The sequence below is a fragment of the Periplaneta americana genome, chromosome 1 (assembly GCF_040183065.1).
Source record: "Periplaneta americana isolate PAMFEO1 chromosome 1, P.americana_PAMFEO1_priV1, whole genome shotgun sequence".
NCBI classification, from domain to species: domain Eukaryota; kingdom Metazoa; phylum Arthropoda; class Insecta; order Blattodea; family Blattidae; genus Periplaneta; species Periplaneta americana.
In genome coordinates this window covers 95,421,972-95,443,092 of record NC_091117.1, presented here as the reverse complement: position 1 = coordinate 95,443,092, position 21,121 = coordinate 95,421,972, and the positions used below count along the sequence as shown (strand labels likewise).

At 33.9% G+C, this 21,121-nt stretch overlaps 1 protein-coding gene across 11 annotated transcripts in view; it reads left to right on the top strand.

Annotated features, from left to right (window-relative positions):
- The window catches only part of LOC138698410 (uncharacterized), a 375,207-nt gene that overhangs the window by 335,901 nt on the left and 18,185 nt on the right, over positions 1–21,121 (top strand). For 10 of the 11 annotated variants that reach the window (XM_069824350.1, XM_069824341.1, XM_069824331.1 and 7 more), the window contains 4 exons: positions 1,369–1,608; positions 3,878–4,006; positions 12,619–12,748; positions 20,854–20,976. In XM_069824350.1, coding sequence (XP_069680451.1) covers positions 1,369–1,608; positions 3,878–4,006; positions 12,619–12,748; positions 20,854–20,976 — 622 coding nt within the window. The remainder of the gene's footprint in view (positions 1–1,368; positions 1,609–3,877; positions 4,007–12,618; positions 12,749–20,853; positions 20,977–21,121) is intronic. The other variant, XM_069824370.1, reaches the window with a different exon arrangement.

Below are 21,121 nucleotides of genomic sequence, written 5' to 3'. Positions count from 1 at the left end.
AGGTAACTCCAAAATTGTGAAAAATAAGTTATCTAGCTACAAAAGAAAACAACTCTCTTCTGCACTAATGAGTATGTGGAATATCTCACATCATCTATGGTTGCTGTATTTCGAGGTAACTCGTAATTTCGGGACTCTTGGTGTGTTTTTCTTCCTTTGTAGCTAGAAAACTCATTTTTCACAATTTTCGAGTTACCTCTCTTTACACACCCACCCGAGATTATAGTTTTATAATTTCGAAACATCCACACCTGTGGAGTAAAGGTTAGCGCGTCTGGACGCGAAACCAGGTGGCTCGGGTTCGATTCCTGTTCAGGACGAGTTACCTGGTTGAGATTTTTTCTGGGGTTTTCCCTCAACCCAATATGAGCAAATGCTGGGTAACTTCTGGTGCTGGACCCTGGACTCATTTCACCGGCATTATCACCTTCATCTCAGATGCTAAATAACCTAAGATGTTGATAAAACGGCGTAAAATAACCTACTTAAAAAATAATAATCATTTCGAAACAAGTGGATAATTAGGGCAGTACAACAGGCCAACTATGGTCGCCACTAGTCACCAGTCCATAACAAGCCATGTCATACAAAAGAGAATCGAAATGTTGCTAGTAAAGTTCGTGACTACATTCTTTAAGAATTCACTGCATTAGTAAAATGGAGGATTTACAGAGTATAATGGCGGAATGCTGGTTTTCGAAGATGATATAACACGTTATCACAGCACAATGAAGGAAAAATACTTTTAATGTCATAGGCCTACTGTTAATCACAAACTGTGTATATTTTCATTTCACTGTTTGTAATTATTTTATTGTATTTTGTATTTATATTGCAAGTGTAAGATTTATATTCCATTCTGTGGTGTGGTCCAGGGAATATCGTTGACATGGACTATTTTGAGAAATGGAAATATTACATCAAAGGGAAAATGGATCTAACATTCACTTCTGTCAAAGCACTTGTCACTATTATATCCCCTCTCCAAACCCTACTAACCTTGTCACTGACAGTGGGCCTACTTGTCACTAATCTATATCACCTCATCAAGCTATATCTAACCTTATTACTAACAGTGCGTCTAATTGACTGTAATATCTTCTCATAAAATCCTGCTTAACCTTCTTGGCTGTCTCTCAGTTATGTTAAGAATGATGGAAGGAGAAGAAGAAAACATTTCTTCTGGCATGGCAACAACACCAGAGGAAAACCTCATGCCCATATGTTGGCAACATCGTGTACTTATTTCCGATTGCCTATCATCATAATGGCATGGTTGAAAGTTGCTGTATACCTCTCATTGCTTTAGCGATAATTTCATCATATCATCATAGTCTTTGTAGTTGTAATTTTATTGCTCTGTTTTAGGTTGTTGATAGCATACAAGAACATCCTGTGTGCTGTGGAGAACTTCAGTATTGCAAGTGTATATGGTCTCTACTACTTTGTAAAGGGGAATCTTGGACTAGAGAGCTTTTCCATGTTTGTCCGCTACGATTCCCTTGCCCAGGATTACCTTGCAGCCACTCAACACTTCTCACTTGTCATATATGAAGATTATGAACGTTTCAGACTGAATTTCCCGCAATATAAAAATATGACAATACGGTAATTATAATTACTTGTACATAATTATACAAAATTAGAAAACTTTCATCCCTCTTTTATCACTGTAATCTGAAAATGATATATTTATGATTTTATAACTTAGACAATGAGAACAATCGAAGGGATGGATTCCAAACTAACCTAAGTCAAACTGGCAAGTTATGAGAAAAATGACAAACTGATAAAACAAATTTGATACTCCTAGTGCCTGCATACTTTAATCCATTAGGAAGTTGAATTTATTTTGACACTTCACTGAAGTATTCAGAGTTACTCTGGTTGTTATATAGATTTAAGTCAGGACTAAGAAGAGTCTGAAAATAAACTTAAATAGGTATATATCGTCAACTTAGACGCAAAACACATCAAGTAAAAATTATTAATTCTGAGAAAAAGGCGTTTTTCTTCTGACAAAACTGAATCTTCAAAATATTATTATTTTTAGTAAGTTCTTTCTGTTTAAATGTATTTCATTTTCCAATTCTAAGTTGATACACGTATATTATGTGCATTATATATGCCTTGTTTGGGGCAGAAGAAGATATCAGATGATAGATGACATTAAGATATATGGATCATATGAGGAAACAAAGAGGAAGGTGGGAAATAGGAAAGATTGGAGAAAGTTGGGTTTGCAGTGAAAGACCTGCCCTTGGACAGAATACTAAATGAATGAATGAATGAATATACACCTTTTTCTCAGAAGTATTATTTTTTACTTAATATGTTTTGCTTGTAAATGACGATATGTGATTGCAGCTGCTAAACTAAAATGTCAATGAAATAGCTTAAACAATTTTGAGAGGGAGCAAATTTCATGTCCTGAATCATTCCTTCCACATTTCCACATAAGCCATAGTTTCTTAACACTGCACTCGGGAGAGAAGATAGCTTGTTGCACTACTTTTCCTTGTGATAATGGCTCTCCCGACATTTAAATTTCGAAATAAACACAATGATCGAATCTGGGATGTGCACATCCCTTGTAATTTGCCTGTTATCCCCTCTTCTTTCTGATCTACTGTGATCTTGATTCATAAAATACCTACACACAGCATTCATTCTATTCCGTCTCACTTGTGTGATCAATAAGAATATTTTAGCACAAACTGTAACAATTAGGCCATTAAGCTTTTGAACAGAATACTTGACTGCTAAACAAGCTTGTGGTTTCTCGTTTCTAGATCTTTGGTTTGGTTTCATGAGGATACACAAACTTAATCAAGTAGTTATCCTGTTCATACACTGTTTTGTAACTATAGATTTCTTTAAAAAATATTGTATGTCATTATTTGTTAAATTAGGCCTACTAGCATTACAACCATGTGTTTATGAGAAAAGATTTTTCTTATCCTCTTCGAGACTGTAAAACAGCATCACTGTATCCTTCAATATTAATTTCATTCATATTTTATGGATATAATGTGCATCCAACCTAACAGTGCAAGTGAGGAGCTCATTTTCAAAATGTCTCTTGTCCACCTGATAACGAAAATGAGCTTTCTGTGTCCATGCATTCTTCATAAAGTTAACATACAGTTGTCATGATTTGGCTTCAGAACGCCCTTTAAACCACTAAAATCTTGCTTTAAAAGTGACTATTGGAATCAAACTTACTCTTGTAAACAGCAAAAATTGCAACAAAATATTAGTTCCAGCTTTGGAATAAAAGTCTCTCATCCCCCCATTTTATTCTAAATTCACCCACCTGCTTTGGTTTCATAATATCTCTTGCTGGTACGAAATTTTAGACCTAAAAACGTTTCTCGTGATTTCCCACAAAGTTACGGGAATGGACAAAGGTCGTTTTGAAAATAAGCTCCTCAAGTGACATTTTGTGTAAAGCCCATACTGTGCATGCCGACTTAGGACAGTTTGGAAACAATAAACAGAATATTTAGGATAGTTTGGAATAAATTTTATATTTCTCATTGCATGTAAAGAATGATTTATGGCATTATAGAATATATGTTTATGTCCCTTTGATAGAAAGTGAAATAATAATTCTGAAGCTACATTCAGTATAAAAAAAAAAGATTAGGACACTTTGGAATACACATCTTCAATTGCACAAAGCTCTAATAAAGCTACAGATATAAGGCAGTAGTTAAAGAAGTAAATAAAATAATTTTCATTCTATGTTCCATTTAAAGGAAAAAACAAAATATAGCCTATTACTTGCATGTCAAGTTTTATGTGGAATTAAGTATTTAAATTATTGCACAGTATTTTAGTGAACTAAACTTGATTACACATTTTCATGTTCCAGACGTCTGGAAATCTACTCAAATGCGTCACGAGTACCTAATTTTGATATTGCTGATGAATATTATTCTACAATGACTCTCTTTCTTCAGGAGCTACGTGGGTATCAAGAAAAGATTCACTATTTAATCAGGTAGAGTACAATATTTTTCACCAATGAAGTCTCATTTTATAATTATGCAACAAGTTTCTTTAATGTGACACTCACATATAGTAAAATCTCTTGTATCCAGCACCCAAATAACCAGCAATACCAAAACAGTGGCACTTTTGGCTAGGCCAAAAAAAAAAAAAAGTCATTCATGCGAAAGAGAAGAGTCGGACAAAGATGTGAGTAGTTTTCGTAGATCGCACATGCCACATATTGTGTTTACTCTTTACACTGTTCATGCGTGAAAACATAGACAAAAAACCCTTTATGTTCCTGGAGTAGAGGGTAGCATCAGTAATCTGTCACTTGGACCTTGCAAACAATGCTCAGAGACAATACCTTTCAATTTAACAGTTGAACTCACCCGTTTCGAAGAATTGTTGGATACTCTAAATACGAAAGTGTGAAATTCTTTGTTTCTACAGCGTGTAAAAATTTTATTCGAGTGATGGATAGTATCATGGCTATTACTGCTAAGCGCTGCTGTTGCACAATGGATTTTGCAAAACACAGGCAAAATGTTCTTATGCTCAAATCATCGAGCACTACTTCATAGTCTTTATAGTTGTGATGTTGGCTACACTGCTCTTCACGTCACATGACTCACATGATCGCCATTTAAAATTGTCATAAGTTTACAAAAACATTTAGTATTTTTTATGTTATTATGTATTACTGTATTACAATTATTATGATCTGATGAATGTACATTATCGTATTCAGTACTGAAAGTAAATATTTTCTATCAATATGAAAATTACTAAATTTCAACATGGAAAAAAATATTTGTGCAGTACAGTGTGTCTTTACATAACCTATAAACGTATTTTCCAATTATCCTGCACTGGCTTTGTCCCACAGTTGGCGGATATGAGGAATTCTACTGGATTTAATAGTTTTATGAGAAATGTAACTATGTAAAAGACAAGTAAACGGAAAATTGGTTCAAGTATCTATTACTTTAATATAGAGCAATTAGCTCGGTTCTCAGGTGGGAACATGAACATCAGACATACTTGAATGGCCACTATAGATTATATATTTATCGATTTATAACCTATTATATATACTGTATTTACTTATATAATTTTGGTTAACAGACTTAGTATACACTTACTTGCAAATGGCTTTTAAAGAACACATAAGTTCATTGCTACCCTCACATAAGCCCGCCATCTGTCCCTATCCTGAGTAAGATTAATCCAATCCCTAGCATCGAATCCCACCTGCCTCAAATCCATTTTTATATTATCCTTCCATGATAATATCTTTGAAAAATATTGGAGTGCAAGAGGTCAAATGAATTTATTGTCAAACGCCTGGCATTAGAAAACAAGAACAACATATTATCCTCCCCAAAGGTCTTTTTCCCTCAGGTCTTCCAATTAACACTCTGTATGCATTTCTAGATTCACCCATATGTGCTCCATGCTCTACCCCTCTCAAATGTCTGAATTTAATGATCCTAATAATGTTACGTGAAGAATGCAATGCTTGCAGTTCTAAGTTATGTATCTTTGTCCATTCTCCTGTAAATTCATCCCTTTTAGTTACAAATATTTTACTTACTTACGGCTTTTAGAGAACCAGGAGGTTCATTGCCGCCCTCACATAAGCTCCCCATTGGTCCCTATCCTGAGCAAGATTAATTCAGTCCCTACTATCATATCCCACCTCCCTCAAATTCATTTTAATATTATCCTCCCATCCATGTCTCAGCCTCCCCAAAGATATTTTTCCCTCTGGCCTACCATCTAACACACTATGTGTAGTATTGGATTCACCCATTTGTGCTACATTCTCTGCCCATCTCAAACATCTGAATTTAATGTTCCTAATTATGTCAGGTGAAGAATACAATGTATGCAGTTCTGCATTGTGTAACTTTATCCATTCTCCTATAACTTCATCCCTCTTAGCCACAAATATTTTCCTAACAACCTTATTCTCGAACACCCTGAACCTCTGTTTCTCTCTCAAAGTGAGAGTCCAGGTTTTCCAACCATGCAGAATAACTGGTAAAATAACTGTTTTATAAATTCTAACTTTCATATTTTTTGAGAGCAGACTGGATGGCAAAAGCTTCTCAACCGAAAAATAGCAGGCATTTCCCATATTTATTCTATGTTTAATTTCCTCTTGAGTGTCATTTATATTTGTTACTGTTTTAAGATATTTGGGTTTTTCCACCTTTTCCAATTTTTATATTTCTATAAACACAATATTATATTTTTATTTCAGAATGAGTACTGACATTGTTCGAAGTGCACATTCTCAAAATTTTTTGTTGAAATTGTTATTGAAATGGAAAAGTTCTATGTTTTTCCGTATTATTTGCAATTTCCCTTATATTGTTTTTAAGTTTTTACCTCTTCTACCATTCATTAAATTTAATGCGTGGATTTCTGAGATGCACTGTATAATATAACATTTTTCTTTTTTGAAAACAATGATCCTCTAATTAATTATAATTTTTTGTATGCATTGTCGTAAACAGAAGCAGGTAGACATCCTAACGAGTTGTTCACATCAAGCTCACATTTTGACAATATTAGAAGAAAAATACCATATTTTCTCGAATATCCCACGCCATTAAATAACCCATGCACCCTGCTTTTAAAAGGCAAGAAAATAAAAAGAGAATAATATAAAATAAAAATAAAACTTTCATAAATAAATTTTATCCTGGAGCAGGATGCACACTTACTTAATTGTTCGTTTTGATAATATCCTGCAACATTTAATAGCACGCATCATGATTTCCATGTTCCCTCTCTTCTTTGATCATGTAAGTTTTTTGCTGTAAGTAAAGGATCACAATCTCATATCTTTAGTGGTACCAGTACTCATTTTCAGAATTTAAAATATAAGATGCATAAACTATACATTTATCACACCTGAACTTGATTCTGACGCATGTACTGCTAACCAAAATGTCGTTTAATGATGTTAAAAATTGAAATACCCACGCAGGAAGATAATGGCATGTGCTATCACTTTAATAGTTCTGTAGGAGAAAAATCTGACAATATTTCCAACTTCATTTTGAATAAGCCGTGCACTTGTATTTTTTTACTTGTATATTTCGGAAAAAAAAAAGTGCACATGGTATTCGAGAAAATTTGGTATAAGTAAATGGAATCACCACCTAAAATTTTTTACCTTTTTTATTATTATAATTTATTCATGTTCAACATAAAATAAGAACTTATACATCATGGGGATTTTTCAAAGCGGTTCAGCATATTTTCCCAGTTAGAGGCCACAGCTATATGCGAGCTGACTGAACATTTGTTCGCATTGAAACAAAACGAAGGAAGAAACAAAATAAATTGTTTTCCCTTCTGATTATCGCAGGGTGTTTTCCAAGTTTACAACTGTAAAGGTGAATGGAAAGGATTATAAGATATTTGACTATAAAGAAGTAGTAAAAGAATAATGAAAACATCATTATTGTTTAAAACAACATAGCAGAAAGTGTTGTCTTATCTTAAAGGTAAATCCACTGTTGCAGTTTCTCAAATGTATAATGGTGCTTCAGTCAGAATGTCAGTCCTCAAGGAAGGAAAAAGTGAATTCAATTTAAATAATTAAAACCCCTTGCCGAAATAAAGTCATGTAAAGACACCCGAATATGTTGCAAAACTAATCAAACTTTCCTTAGCCCTGTGAATGCAAAATAATTTTACGATTATGTTTGTACATTTAACAGTCTTGCTGATGACATAGAAGATACTGTGCGGTGCTATGATGAAAAAAATTTCTTGAGTTGTTCTGGCTTTCCATTGAAACACTATTTGCTTGTAATATTAATTAACATATAATGAGGAAATAACTATTCCAAATTAAAGTTAATATTAAATATTTTTAGTAATTATTATTAAAATTTAACTGAAGTTTACTATACTGGTATGTATATTAGTTTTGAGTTGTTCTGATTTTCCATTGAAACACGTGTTTGTAATGTTAATCAACATATCCGTGGTGTTGAACAGTAATATCATATGTCAAAAATATGAACGAAATAAGACTTCTCTTGATTCCTATCACAGAAATTTTCTGGAATCTTCTGCAAACACATCTTAGGTCGAGGCATGGATATAAACTTCACAAGAAGAGATTTAAATATACTTTCATGTCAGACATTTGCTAGTTTTCAAGATATTCAAATGTTTTTTCACTCTCCTGCAAAATTGAATTTTTTGATGTACCGGTATGAGGTTGCTGTTCGACACCATCAATACAGGGTGTTCGCAACTTAATGCCCGACAATGCAGGAGTGTATTCCTTGATTCATTTTACAGCGATATTACCTAGCATACCCCTATACTAAATTGAAGCATTAAGAAGTTAATGGCTTGCGAATATCCGGCTCTTCTTGCGGCACCAAGCACTATGAACATCAGACTATGTGAGGCAGCGATCGCAAAACGTCCACTAGAGACAGTAAACAGCGCGCAGTGCAGTTTGTCGTGCGGGGCTATCAGTGGCCGGTGATCGTGAAAATGCTGTTCATGTATTCTCATCAAGAATACGCTGATATTGTGTTCATTTATGGATTGTGCGACGGTAATGTTGCGAGAATATCGGATACGGTTTCCAGATAGTAGACAGCCAGATCCAGGAGTATTTACACGTACATATCACCATTTAGCTGAACGTGGAAATGCCCCAAGCCTACATGTACAACACGAAGAAGTGCGGCCAGACCGAATAGAAGACCTAAGGCCTCCAGTTATTGACATCATAAATGAAACTCCACGGATAAGTACACGACGAATTGCTGCATGCCACAGTTTGGCACATACTACGAGATATCATGATAATTTTGTGCAGAACCTAGAACCCGGAGATCCTCCTCTGTAACTGGCCGATAGCCCATCCACAACTAATCAGCATCAGTGGTGCCGCAGACCACATCAGACATCATCCCGCCACTATTGCGAATGCCACGCATTCACTATTACGTAGAACTGTCTGGTGTAGGGATGCTCAAGGAACTCATTTAGAACTCCACCTGCAATAACAGTGCACAGATTCACCTATTAGTTTGGTACAGTATAATGCAATTTTGTATTTATTTACTTTTTTTTTTTGTTTCTTGTAATGCAACAAATTGATGGAACCTTATGAAGACCTGACTGTGTTGGTTAAGTTTGTAATGATGTTTTCACGTCCAAGTAAGTAGATCTGTGTAGGGTTTGTACTTGTAATAAAAGAACAGATTACTTCTCAATGTCTTCTGCTTTTATTTCCTTAATGACACATTTACTACTTACAAAAATGTTGTCCAAAGTTCCGACTTATAAGTTCTTGTAACTCGGAAATTATTAGACTTTTGATTAGGACATGTTAGGTAATATCACTGTAGAATGAATCAAGGAATACGCTCCTACATTGTCGGGCATTAAGTTGCGAACACCCTGTATACATAATAAGTAGGGAACGGATTTGTTTTTAATTTTTTTTTTTTTTTTTGCTTAAAATAAAAGAATAACTAAGACAAAAGTTTCGAACCAGAACACTGTAATTTGAATATGAAATTTTATTTTACATAAAAATACATATTTTTAAATATTTTTAAGTAAATACATGTTTAAAATATTTTAGCTATAAATACACACATTTGTTACTTTTCCATTGTTCTAATTTTTAAATTCAGTCCAAAAACTCGTTCAAACTACATACAGTAAAACCTCGATAAGACGTGCCCACATATTACGCTAACCTGTGTAATACGCATTTTTTGTCTGGCCCCTGCACATTGCATATATAACGCCTATATAAAATATCCTGTTTGTTGCGTTCAAGTCCTGCATAATACGCTATTTTTGTGGAATATTTTTTATGTAATTTTCAGCAATGTACTGTAACAGCAATGAAACATTTTGGCCATTGAACTCATTGGTGCCATTAACCTGAAAAGTACTGGTATTCGACCCTTTACCTGCGCATTTAAACCTTCATACTACACCATACAATATCCCACCCTCTTGTTACACTCTCTTATTCGACTCTACCTGCGCGCTTAAAGCCTACATACAGTTACAATACCCAACCCTCTTGCTAACTCTCTCTCTCAAACAACACTCCTCACTCAGCTGTAATAAAATTCTGGAAATTTTTGCTGGCCAGTTTGTTGTCCTTTAGTGTATTGAAGTATCTGTGAGTGTGATTACAATGAATGTTAAACGAAAAGCGCTTTCTGTGTTGGAAAAATTGGAAATCTTACGAAAGTATGATGAAAACAGTACTTTTAATCAGAAACAACTCTGTGATTCATTAGGAGTCCCATCATCGACATTAAGGACGATAATAAAAAATCGCGACTCAATCACCGCAGCTGTGATGTCGGGAGGATGTAAGTGCAGGAAAGTGAAGTGTAATAAATATGAGGACTTGGAGAACACACACATGGCAAACAACTACAAAAGACTTTTTTTTAAAGAATTAAGTACAGTAGGCCTACATATTATTAATGTCTTTTACGTACACCACAATAATTACATAATAGAATAATAATGTATTACCTTTCATGAATCATGTATTTCAATAAAGAAAAATGCTAATAGATACTCTATATAAGTCAAAATTAGTATACCTGCGAAATACGCGGTCCCGGTTAATACGCGATTTACACATGGTCCCTTGAACATCATCTTATCAGGGTTTTACTGTATTAATAAAAACACAATGAATGAATTTCTTTCTTAAATGTATTGTGTCGTGACCTTGACTGCACGTGCTGTCTCGCACTCTCGAAGGGGAATCGCTTATCTTTAAAAAAAAATTTGAATCTTACACTTCTATGTAGACCCATAGTTATTCGTTGGGTACATGGTTAGAAGCAGTAGTGTATTATGAAGACAATTTTGAAAATTTTAAATCAGTGATAAATTAACTAAATTCAATTCAATTTAAATTCTTCAGAACTTATTTAGGGACAGTTCTTTAAAAAATTAATTATCTTACACATCTGAAATTGAGTTTTTTTGTGTAACTCTATAAAGAAATTAGAAACATAACCAACTTGTTGACTGAGACAATTAATGAGATGCATGGCATTGAGAAAAAAATTCATTCACTCAAAGGTCGCAAAGTAGAATCTGTTAAACATAAATTTAAAAGCATATTTGAAAATAATTTTGGATTTCATACTTTGTGTAAAGTTCCCAAAATTTGGAAGGGCAAGAAGACGTTGATGAAATTGAAATTTTGTGTGTTAGTGACATTTGTTTGATGAAATATGCAAGACCTTTCTTGGACGTTGAATGGTCCTTTTCCCGGTATCGTGCATTGTTCCGAGACAACCGACATTGGTTTGTGGTGGAAAACTTTGAGAAATTCTTCATTTTTCAATTTTTTTTTTGAACTCACCACTGTCGCAACATGATTGGTGAGTCATTTTTTATAATACATACTTAAAATTTTGTAATATTGAAACAAAATATTTTTACAATTTTTATACACATTTCCCATTTTTTATACATATTTTCAATTTTTTACAACATAAGAAAATTAATATTTTCAAGTTTTTTTAACACATAAAAATCTGTTCCCTAATAATAAGGAATTAACTGTTTCAATTAACTGTACCAAATTGTTCATACAAACACAATTTCAAATCAAAATTCTAAAGAAATTTCAAGAACACAGCAATAATAAATCTTGGTCAGTATTGCTTTCTGAAAAAGAACATATACATGATTCTCCCCGACATGATGCAGTAGCAAAATTTCAGATGCTAACTGGCGATGACTGTTTAGCAGCACAGCTGTTTAAAATTGGAATTTTTGGTTCACCAAAATGCATCCTGTGTAACCTAGAAGACTCTTTGATGAAACAAGAACATTTACGAAACTGTCCAGCTTTGGCATCAAATCTTTTGGCTTCAGACTCTAAATTATACTGGGAAGCTAGAAGTCGAATGGAGAACTTCCAAGTGCCTGAGTAATAGATACTACTGCTGCTGCTGCCGCCGCCACCGCCAAATTAATATGAAATATTTCTAATAATTAGTATTGAAGTTTTTAAGTTTTCTGTAATGATGTGTACAGTATATTAGTCTCCTCATTGCAAAATAAAATGGTCTAGAATAGCGATGTTGCATAATCTTGGCCAAAGTTTACTATGAAGTTGTCCAAAAATCATGATAAGCAATGAGAGACCACAACTATAATTCCCTGAGTGAAGCAGAATTACGTAAACAATAATATGAGTATAAATTCCAATTTGAATTTTGCTTACAATGTTAACAGGAGAAATTCGTTTTTCTTTAAAAAAGGTTTTTAGAAATTAGTTTTTCCTTAAAAAAGTTTTTGGACATAGTGAGATTTGGAAAGAAAGCTCGCAATTTGCTGGGCAAACACACACACTCAAAAATCGTGAGGCTATACAAGACTTTTTTTTTATTGTACTGGCCAATATAAAAGTAGTTCATCAGTTCTGAATTTTGTACACCTTACAGAGTAATTAGGTTATCATTTATACTTATGAAACTCGTTAAATAGTTGCAGTGCTCCTAGGGATAATTTTTCATTATTAAACTGTGAGCTAATGCATTACAAATGATTCGTTATATCTTTATATTTTAGTGACGAGATGTACAAGGATATGTCTCAGGCCAATCAGCAACAAGCTATTGCAATAGTGATTTTGGTAATGGTCCTCACTGTTTCTCCAGTAATCATAATATTCGTCAGAAATGCCACCCAGACTATTCAGGTAAGTTCTCATCTTTAATAATAAAACTATTAACAATAAAAATAATAAACGTTTTATAGGTACTGATTTCTGTGCCTTGAAGCTTAAATGCAAAGTATTACATGTACGTACATTCTAGTAAAAAATTGGACTAAGTAAGGAGTTAAAGGTATAACTGATACCACAAACAGCCTATTGTATATTAACCAATTGTATAATGATCATATATTATCACTGAGTTTGAGGAGATGTAGTACTCTTTTGGTGGGTGGGGGGAAGGGCACTCTAATGGGACTTCATCGCACTCTTGAGACTACATAGCTGAATCAGCGGATGGCACCATGTAGCTGATTCACAACATCTACAAAGAAAGCTGTTGTTCAGAGTCAACATACATACATGGATCATTTGCAAAATTTGTATAACAAATGGACGATTGAGAACATCAAAATTAAAAGTATTATTTAGTGCATATTCTGCATGTATTAATACAGTACAATGTCTCTGCCATAGTAATCAGCCACTGTACACTCACCTTGCTTTACAGCATTCTCTACAAGCATCAATGAATCTTTGATGGTACGGCTAAATGTCAGGTGTGTTACAAGACAAGACAGTGAATCTTTTATAGAAATAGAATTCCTTTATTTTCTATATCAGATATTCTTTAAACAGTGCATAGGTCCTAGAATAGTAACAGAACTAACTTCAGATCAAAAATGAACAAATATTTTAAATACCTTAATATCAGATCTGTTACATAATAGGCTATAAAGATAATAACATCTTCAGTAACTAATAGAAAAGCATTCTTTCAGTAACAATTATCTTAGCAGATTGCCCTTAAGGCGAAGATATTTGAGCCTTAGTTTCTTTAATGATAGATAATTAGAAAAAATTAAGGCACTGCAGTGCACTGTTTTGAATGATGTAACTGACATGACATGGAGTAACAGATCTGACAGGTAACAGACATGACAAAACAAACAAAACCATGTGCTAACCTAAAATTTGTTTGCTTAAAAAATCTTCAAAATAGCAATTTAACTACTGCACACTTGTACTATTATGTCCTCTTGGTCTTGACTTTATATGTTGTTATTTGTGGAAAACACAACACAACAGATCTGACAGTGTAAAAATGCACGCTTAGACTAAAACACAAAGCAAGAGTATGACACACAAACTCGCCAAATCAAAATGGATGAACATAACAGCACAATCAAGATGGCTCTTTGTGCATCATCCTGGCTTGTGCTGATGTCTGTGGGATTTCTTTTTCAACTGTGTATCCATAGGAACAAAATGGTGTAACAGAGGTGACTGATTCACAGGACTAGAGTAATTATGCAATCTTATTTAAGGAAATATAAACTGAGACATTAAGTGAAGAAGTTTTGATAATATCAAATGTTTCTTTAATTTTTTTCTCAATTACATTATTAAACAAACCTTTATCTGAACATAATCATACTCCATTTTAAATAATTAACTAGTATGGACACAGCATTTTGGCTGTTACAATGAGAATTTTGTTTTATTCTCGTGAAATATTTCACATGAAGGAAATAATTCTTGTGACGTTTACTACATTAGTATTGAAACTACTCACTGTTAGGAATTTAAAACTCTGTCATTATAAATGAAATAATAGGAAGGGTATGAATTGATGGACGTCATTTTTATACAAATTATGCAAATGACCCACATACATACAAGAATCGAAAATGTTTTTTGGCCACTGAAATCTTAAATGTTAAACAATTAAGCCACTATCCAACTTGTATGTTGTCTCCCAACCAGCTGCAGCCCCCAACCGAAACCCACCCGCCATGTACCTATAATGACAAAAAGTCACGAACACCAAATCTGATACAACATTACAGACTATGCGTTTATTGCTTTTGTTAGCAATTGTTGCCACTATACATCACTACTGATTTCATTGTAATTTGTTGATGTTATGATCTCCATATTATCCACTGTCATTGTGGCTTCTATGTGTATAGTTAACTTTCCCCTAGAAGATGACAAGTCGGCATTCCTCCCCGAACTTCATGACTGACAGAGATAATATTCTTTGTCTCTCAATCAAAACACTTCTATTTTTCGCTGTCTTCTTACACTTGAACTCCAACTCTTGTAAAATACTTGTCAAACTCGTGCTCCCAATTGAATAATGAGTGATTTCGCGTAGATGGTAATAACTTAGAAATTGTAGGAGAAATGTTTGCAAAAGATAGAATTCGAGAATCATTTGTCTTATCACTAATGTGCCAAAGTTGTCAATATTAGTAGCAGTCTATTGCCATCGACGTTTCTCCCCTGATGTACTCATTGATGTTCTTCCAGCTCCATGTCATTTTTGTTCAGATAAAATCCTCTTCACTGTTGTTAGAGACACCTTGTTTGTCTCTGCTACTCTCTGTACCTTATTTTTTACTTACAAATGGCTTTTAAGGAACCTGGAGGTTCATTGCCGTCCTCACATAAGCCCGCCATCAGTCCCTATCCTGAGTAAGATTAATGCAGTCTCTACAATCATAATTCATATCCCACATTCTTTTTTATATTATCTTCTCATTTATGTCTCGGCCTCCCCAAAGGTTTTTTTCCCTCCGGCCTTCCAACTAATCACACTGTATGCATTTCTGGATTCGCCCATATGTGGTACATGCCCTGCCTGGATTTTAATGTTGCTAATTATATCAGGTGAAGAATACAATGCGTGCAGTTCTGCATTTGTAACTTTCTCCATTCTCCTGTAACTTCATCCCTCTTAGCCCCAAATATTTTCCTAAGCACCTTATTCTCGAACACCCTTAACCTCTGTTCCTATCTCAAAGTGAAAGTCCAAGTTTCACAACCATACAGAATAACAGGTAATATAACTGTTTTATAAATTCTAACTTTCATCTTTTTTGAGAGCAGACTGGACGACAAAAGCTTCTCAACCAAATAACAACAGGCATTACCCATATTCATTCTGCATTTATTTTCCTCCCAAGTGTAATTTATGTTTGTTACTGTTGCTCCAAGATATTTGACTTTTTCCACCTCTAAAGAATAAATTTCCAATTTTTATATTTCTATTTCGTAAAATATTCTGGTCACGAGAGTTATTTTTGTCTACTCTGCTTATTTCCTCATAAAATTGTATACATTCAGAACGATCTCTCTTGTTCATTCCCTTTTAGTAGGCCTGCTATATTTTAGTTTAAAAAGTATTATTCAAATAATTACTTATTTAATTTCTGTCAATGATTTATTATACTGATATCACAAAGTGAAACCTTTGCTATAATTAAAGTTGTACAGAGTTATATGTAAATACATCCATAAGTATGGAAACTGGAAAAAATGGAAACGAAATATATGTAAATCAGGGAGTGAAACAAGGTTGTCCTTTATCTCCAACACTTTTTAACATTTATATTGATGCAGTCATTCGTGAATGGCGAAGTATACCTTTTAAGAATTTTGTTATTAATAATCGCATTTTAAATACAGTGAAACCTCTCCTTATGGACACCCCCAAGATACGGACACTCCTCATATATGGACGATTTTTATGTTCCAACTGAAATAATGTAGAAATTATGATAAATTAAACTCTCGTTTACAGACACTCTCAGACACGGACACGGACAGCTGTTTCACAGTCCTGAAGCTCGCTTTACCTCCTGACTGCGGACAGAACTTGGATTTCAAGACCTGATGTGTTACAAAAATGGAAAATTTAGTTTTGAGAACTGTACAGAAATTCCTTAACATGAAAGAAGACAATAAAGGTCTCGTAGGCTACCACTAGCCCAGCCGACTACCCCTTGTTAGCTAGAAGCGGGAGGATAAATAAAGTCATAAAATTTAACCTGTCTGATGGGTTCAGGTTTCTGCGACTGTGAAATTGTATTCGACACATAATAGGTTAGTAGGATTATTCTCTTCACTTCAATCAATTGTTCTGTTTCGAGAGACATGACACCTGAACGTAAGGGTTAAGTTGAAAACTGTAAGTTACAGTACTGCATAACTGTAGACCTGGAATAAAATTGCATGGTACAGTACTGTATTTTCCTTTTTCATTCTTATTTAGTGTAGTTCAAATTTCCAAAGAATTTACTGTAGTACAGTATACTGTATTTGGAATTAAACTACAGTAATACATTTCATTTGAAGTGTGAAGGGATACATAATGCATATTATAAATTTACTGTTAGATTGGGGAGCCTCCCTCCCAATAAAGGACACCTCCCAGATGTGGACAGATTGTTACGTCCCTTCGATGTCCGTAAATGAGAGGTTTCACTGTAATACTATTTTGTTTGCTGATGATCTTAATGATTCAGAAGACGGTTTGCAATTAGCAACAAATTAACTTACAAATATAATAAAGGAATATAATTTAAAGATATCATCAGCCAAAACCAAAACTATGGCCTTCATAGGTAAATACCATTTAAGAGCTAAAATAGTCATAGAAGGCAAAATAATCGAACAAGTTAACTCCTTCAATTACCTAGGGTGCAATGTATCATACTGCCAGAAAAACGATATAACTTACAAAGTGAATAAGTTCCAAGGAATGTGTGGCACTATAAGAAGGATGTTAGGACGTAAAACTTTGAAGTCTGCACGATTTAAATTTTATAAAGTTATGTCAGTCCCTATACTCACATACGGCAGCAAGAACTGGACTTTGAATAAATCAGACAGAAGGAAGATAGAGGCTGCAGAGATGAGATTTTTAAGATCGGTTGCAGGGTTTACTCTCTTAGATCATAAAAGATCTAAAAACATACGTGCTGAACTTAAGATTTTTAACCTCAATGATGATTATTACAATGTAAAGAAGACTGGAAAGAACATATTGAACATATGCATGAAGACAGGTTCCCAAAATTACTTTTGAATTATACCCTAGTTGGACAATGGAGTATAGGTAGACCTTATAATAGATGGGAAGATCAATTTCTCTGAGAAGGAAAGAACCAAATGGCCCAAACCTGATGATGATGATGATGATGATGATGATGATGATGATGATGATGATGACGATGATGACGACAACGACGACATATTTATAGTATTAACGTTCTCGCCATGTTTTGTGGCATCATCAGACAATTTTGATCTTTTCAATAAATAACCTCATGTATACAATGTCTTAGATTTTATGTAGTAATATAAGTTAAAACCTTAATATAATGTGATTTGAAAACATAGATAAAGAATCTAATGAAAAAAGAACTTGAAATGATAAAACAGTGCTAAAAGCAGGGTTTATTCTCCAATATAAAATACATTTGCATGCAGACGTTTCATTAATTTATCTAAAAGAATGTTGAAGTTAGAGGAAATCGGATTTGAGGAACATAAGTTACGGGAAATGAGCGACAAACTTACTGAAGATGAGAAGTTTTATCCATATTTAAATGGCCAAGTCAATTGACACACTCTCACGTTTTAGGTAGTACAGATGCCTCAAACTAGCAAGCTGCCTCATTCACGCAGGCGCATAGAGCACATCTGCCCTACCACTGTCCGCCTACCGCTGTGTACTGTAGACTAGAATGGTACAGCTCAGTTCTAATAAAAGTTGCGAAGGCTGTATTCTGTGTAAGAACATGTCTATGTGTGGCTGTTGTTTACAATGAGTAGTACATTATCAGACAAAGTTCTTCATAGTCAAATTCGCGAGATGATATATAATCTGATGGAATTCGTGAAAAAAGAAAGGGAAGCCAGGATATTTCTCATTGATATTATGAAGGTGCAGGAAAGAGTGACAGCAGCAATAGGAGTTTCTAAGATGACGTTAACTAGGATTGCTGCAAACAACACTACATTCAAAATGGATGACGACATAGCACTGACAAGAAAAAAAAATTAATGAAATCACGGAAGAATCTTGGAAGAAGAAGTGTGAAAAATCCATGAAATATGAAGAGGAATATGTGAAGCAGATTCTTCTAATAGAAGTCGTGGACAATTGCATTATTCATTTAGATGAGGAGTCTGGAGAATAAGAAGAAGAAGGAGAAAAAGAAGTAAGCAGCGATTCAGATGGAGATTTATCGGGAGTAAAGGAGATCCCTTTGGAATGACTACATAGAAACTCAATTGTCTCTTCCTTTAATTGTTTGTTCATATTGTACAGATAAATAAGTGATCTATTTTCCTCCATTTACAGTGAAAAATTAAAATTTAATGACAACACTATAATCTACACTTTGGGCACATATAAATAGAAGAATGATGGAACATTTAGATCAATCATATATTATACTAATGAATATACCTTTGCAATTAGAAAATAAATCTTCAGCACCAATAATATTAAACGCATTATTATGTATTAAAATACTGCTCGATATATTATAGGGAAGATGCACCTTGAATACATTGTCAAGAGGTCAACTTTGCAGATAATGTGACTATACATAGGTATCGGGGTGTAGGTGGGCCCCCTTCGTTCGCTGTACTACCTCCCCTCTCCAGGCAGCTTCCTAGCTTGAGTTATGTGTAACTCGAAAGTATTAGAGATGTTTAAACGTTTTTCCACCATAATCTTGAGGAAAGTCTATTAAAAAACTTTTTATTTCGACTTCTGAAGGTATATTACCATATTTACCTGCATAATGGACACACCTAAAAAAAATGCTCGTGTAATAGGCGCATCTCATTTTAAACAAAGATCGTCTCATTAATGTCGAAAGTCGTAAGATTGGATGCACTGCTTATGTTTCAATTCAAGTTTTTAAACAACAGTGCATGGTATCACTGCAATCGTGATTGCTTCCTTTTTTACTTGCGCAAAATATAGGTACTTTCGAATTTGATTAATAACACAGTATTCTTAGGACATCTGCAGTCATGCTGGACCTGACAGTGAATGAGCTAAGTCTAGTGTTAACAATAACAATAAAGTGTCTTTTCTTATTGTCACTCTATTCATTGTTACAAGTTATCATTTGTTTATACAACTGCTGCTAACTACCGATGTCTTAAGTGCAACCCAATCACTATATAAATTAGTCAAGGCCCATATATTGTTACATAGTCTATCGATTATTTCAGCATTCGAGCTGACACACCTTTAATACATTTTTTTTTTTTCACTAAAATTTTTTCTTGTGTAAAGGACACACCCTAGTTTTTTGTTATAAAAATCGAACAAAAAAAAGTGCGTCTATTACGCAGGTAAATACATTATGCTCCTTAAATGAAGTCCATGTCTGGTAAATGTGTTCCTGTCCAGATTAACGTCTATTACTCTACCAATGTTAAAAATTTCCATCCTTTTCTTTAATTTTGAATGAAATAACAGGTAACTTTTTTATTTACACACGACAAGTGGAGTATCATGTCTGTGTGGAGACTAATTCCATAAGCAACGTGTTTTTGTTCCTCCCCACATGTCAAAAAGAAATTTTTTGTTAAGCGTGTTTGATTTCAGATTTTGCACTTTCCACTATAAATTTTGTGACTCCATTAGATTTCACATAACCTGTAACATTATAAGGAATTTACTGTGGCACCTGACGTTTTCTGCACAGCAAGATAATGAAATATATAGGTTTTTATATTTTTCATCAACGAGAGGAGTAAATGAAAATCCAATAAACTTTCCGTTACATCTCATGTGCGAGAACTTCTGGTATTGAAAATTGATATTAAAGATAGACTCAAAATAAGATATTTATTGCTCTCTATAGTAGGCCTACATTAGGTTTGCTAAAGTGTTATTTCAATTGATGTAAAACGTGTACACACAATTGTATCATTTCAACTAAAAATGATGAATGACTCAGAGATACCCATGTTTTGACACAGATGATTATGAATTTATAAATAATTTAAATTTTGCTAAATTAAAATCTCTATTTTTATAAGATTCAGCTAAACGTATTGAATAGTAGAAATTTGTCAGTAATTTAGATAGCTGTAACTAAGCATCATAAATTATAAATGTCACATTGTATTGGCGAACACGTAGGACTAACATTCTTATTGTCATTTATGCCAGTTGTCTGTACAGGTGGGAGCTTCAATATCCTGCTACTCTGTGGACCTACATGACCTGTAATGGGGATGAATTTATTGTACTTTATTACTTTTTACAGACATTTGCAGAAACACTTATGACACGTACTTCAGAGCTGAAATGTGAAAAAAGAAAAAGTGATCGACTCCTCTTTCAGATGCTGCCTCCACCGGTTGTCAGACAATTGAAACTACAAAAACAGGTAAATGGACAATATATCGATAGCTTAAAGCACAATTATTGTCTACTTTTTTCTAACTTTCGGAAAGCCTTGAAAAAGTATTTCCTGTTGTATACATCTATAGAAATAACGTAGCAAAATATAATTGTTATATTAATGATGTCCC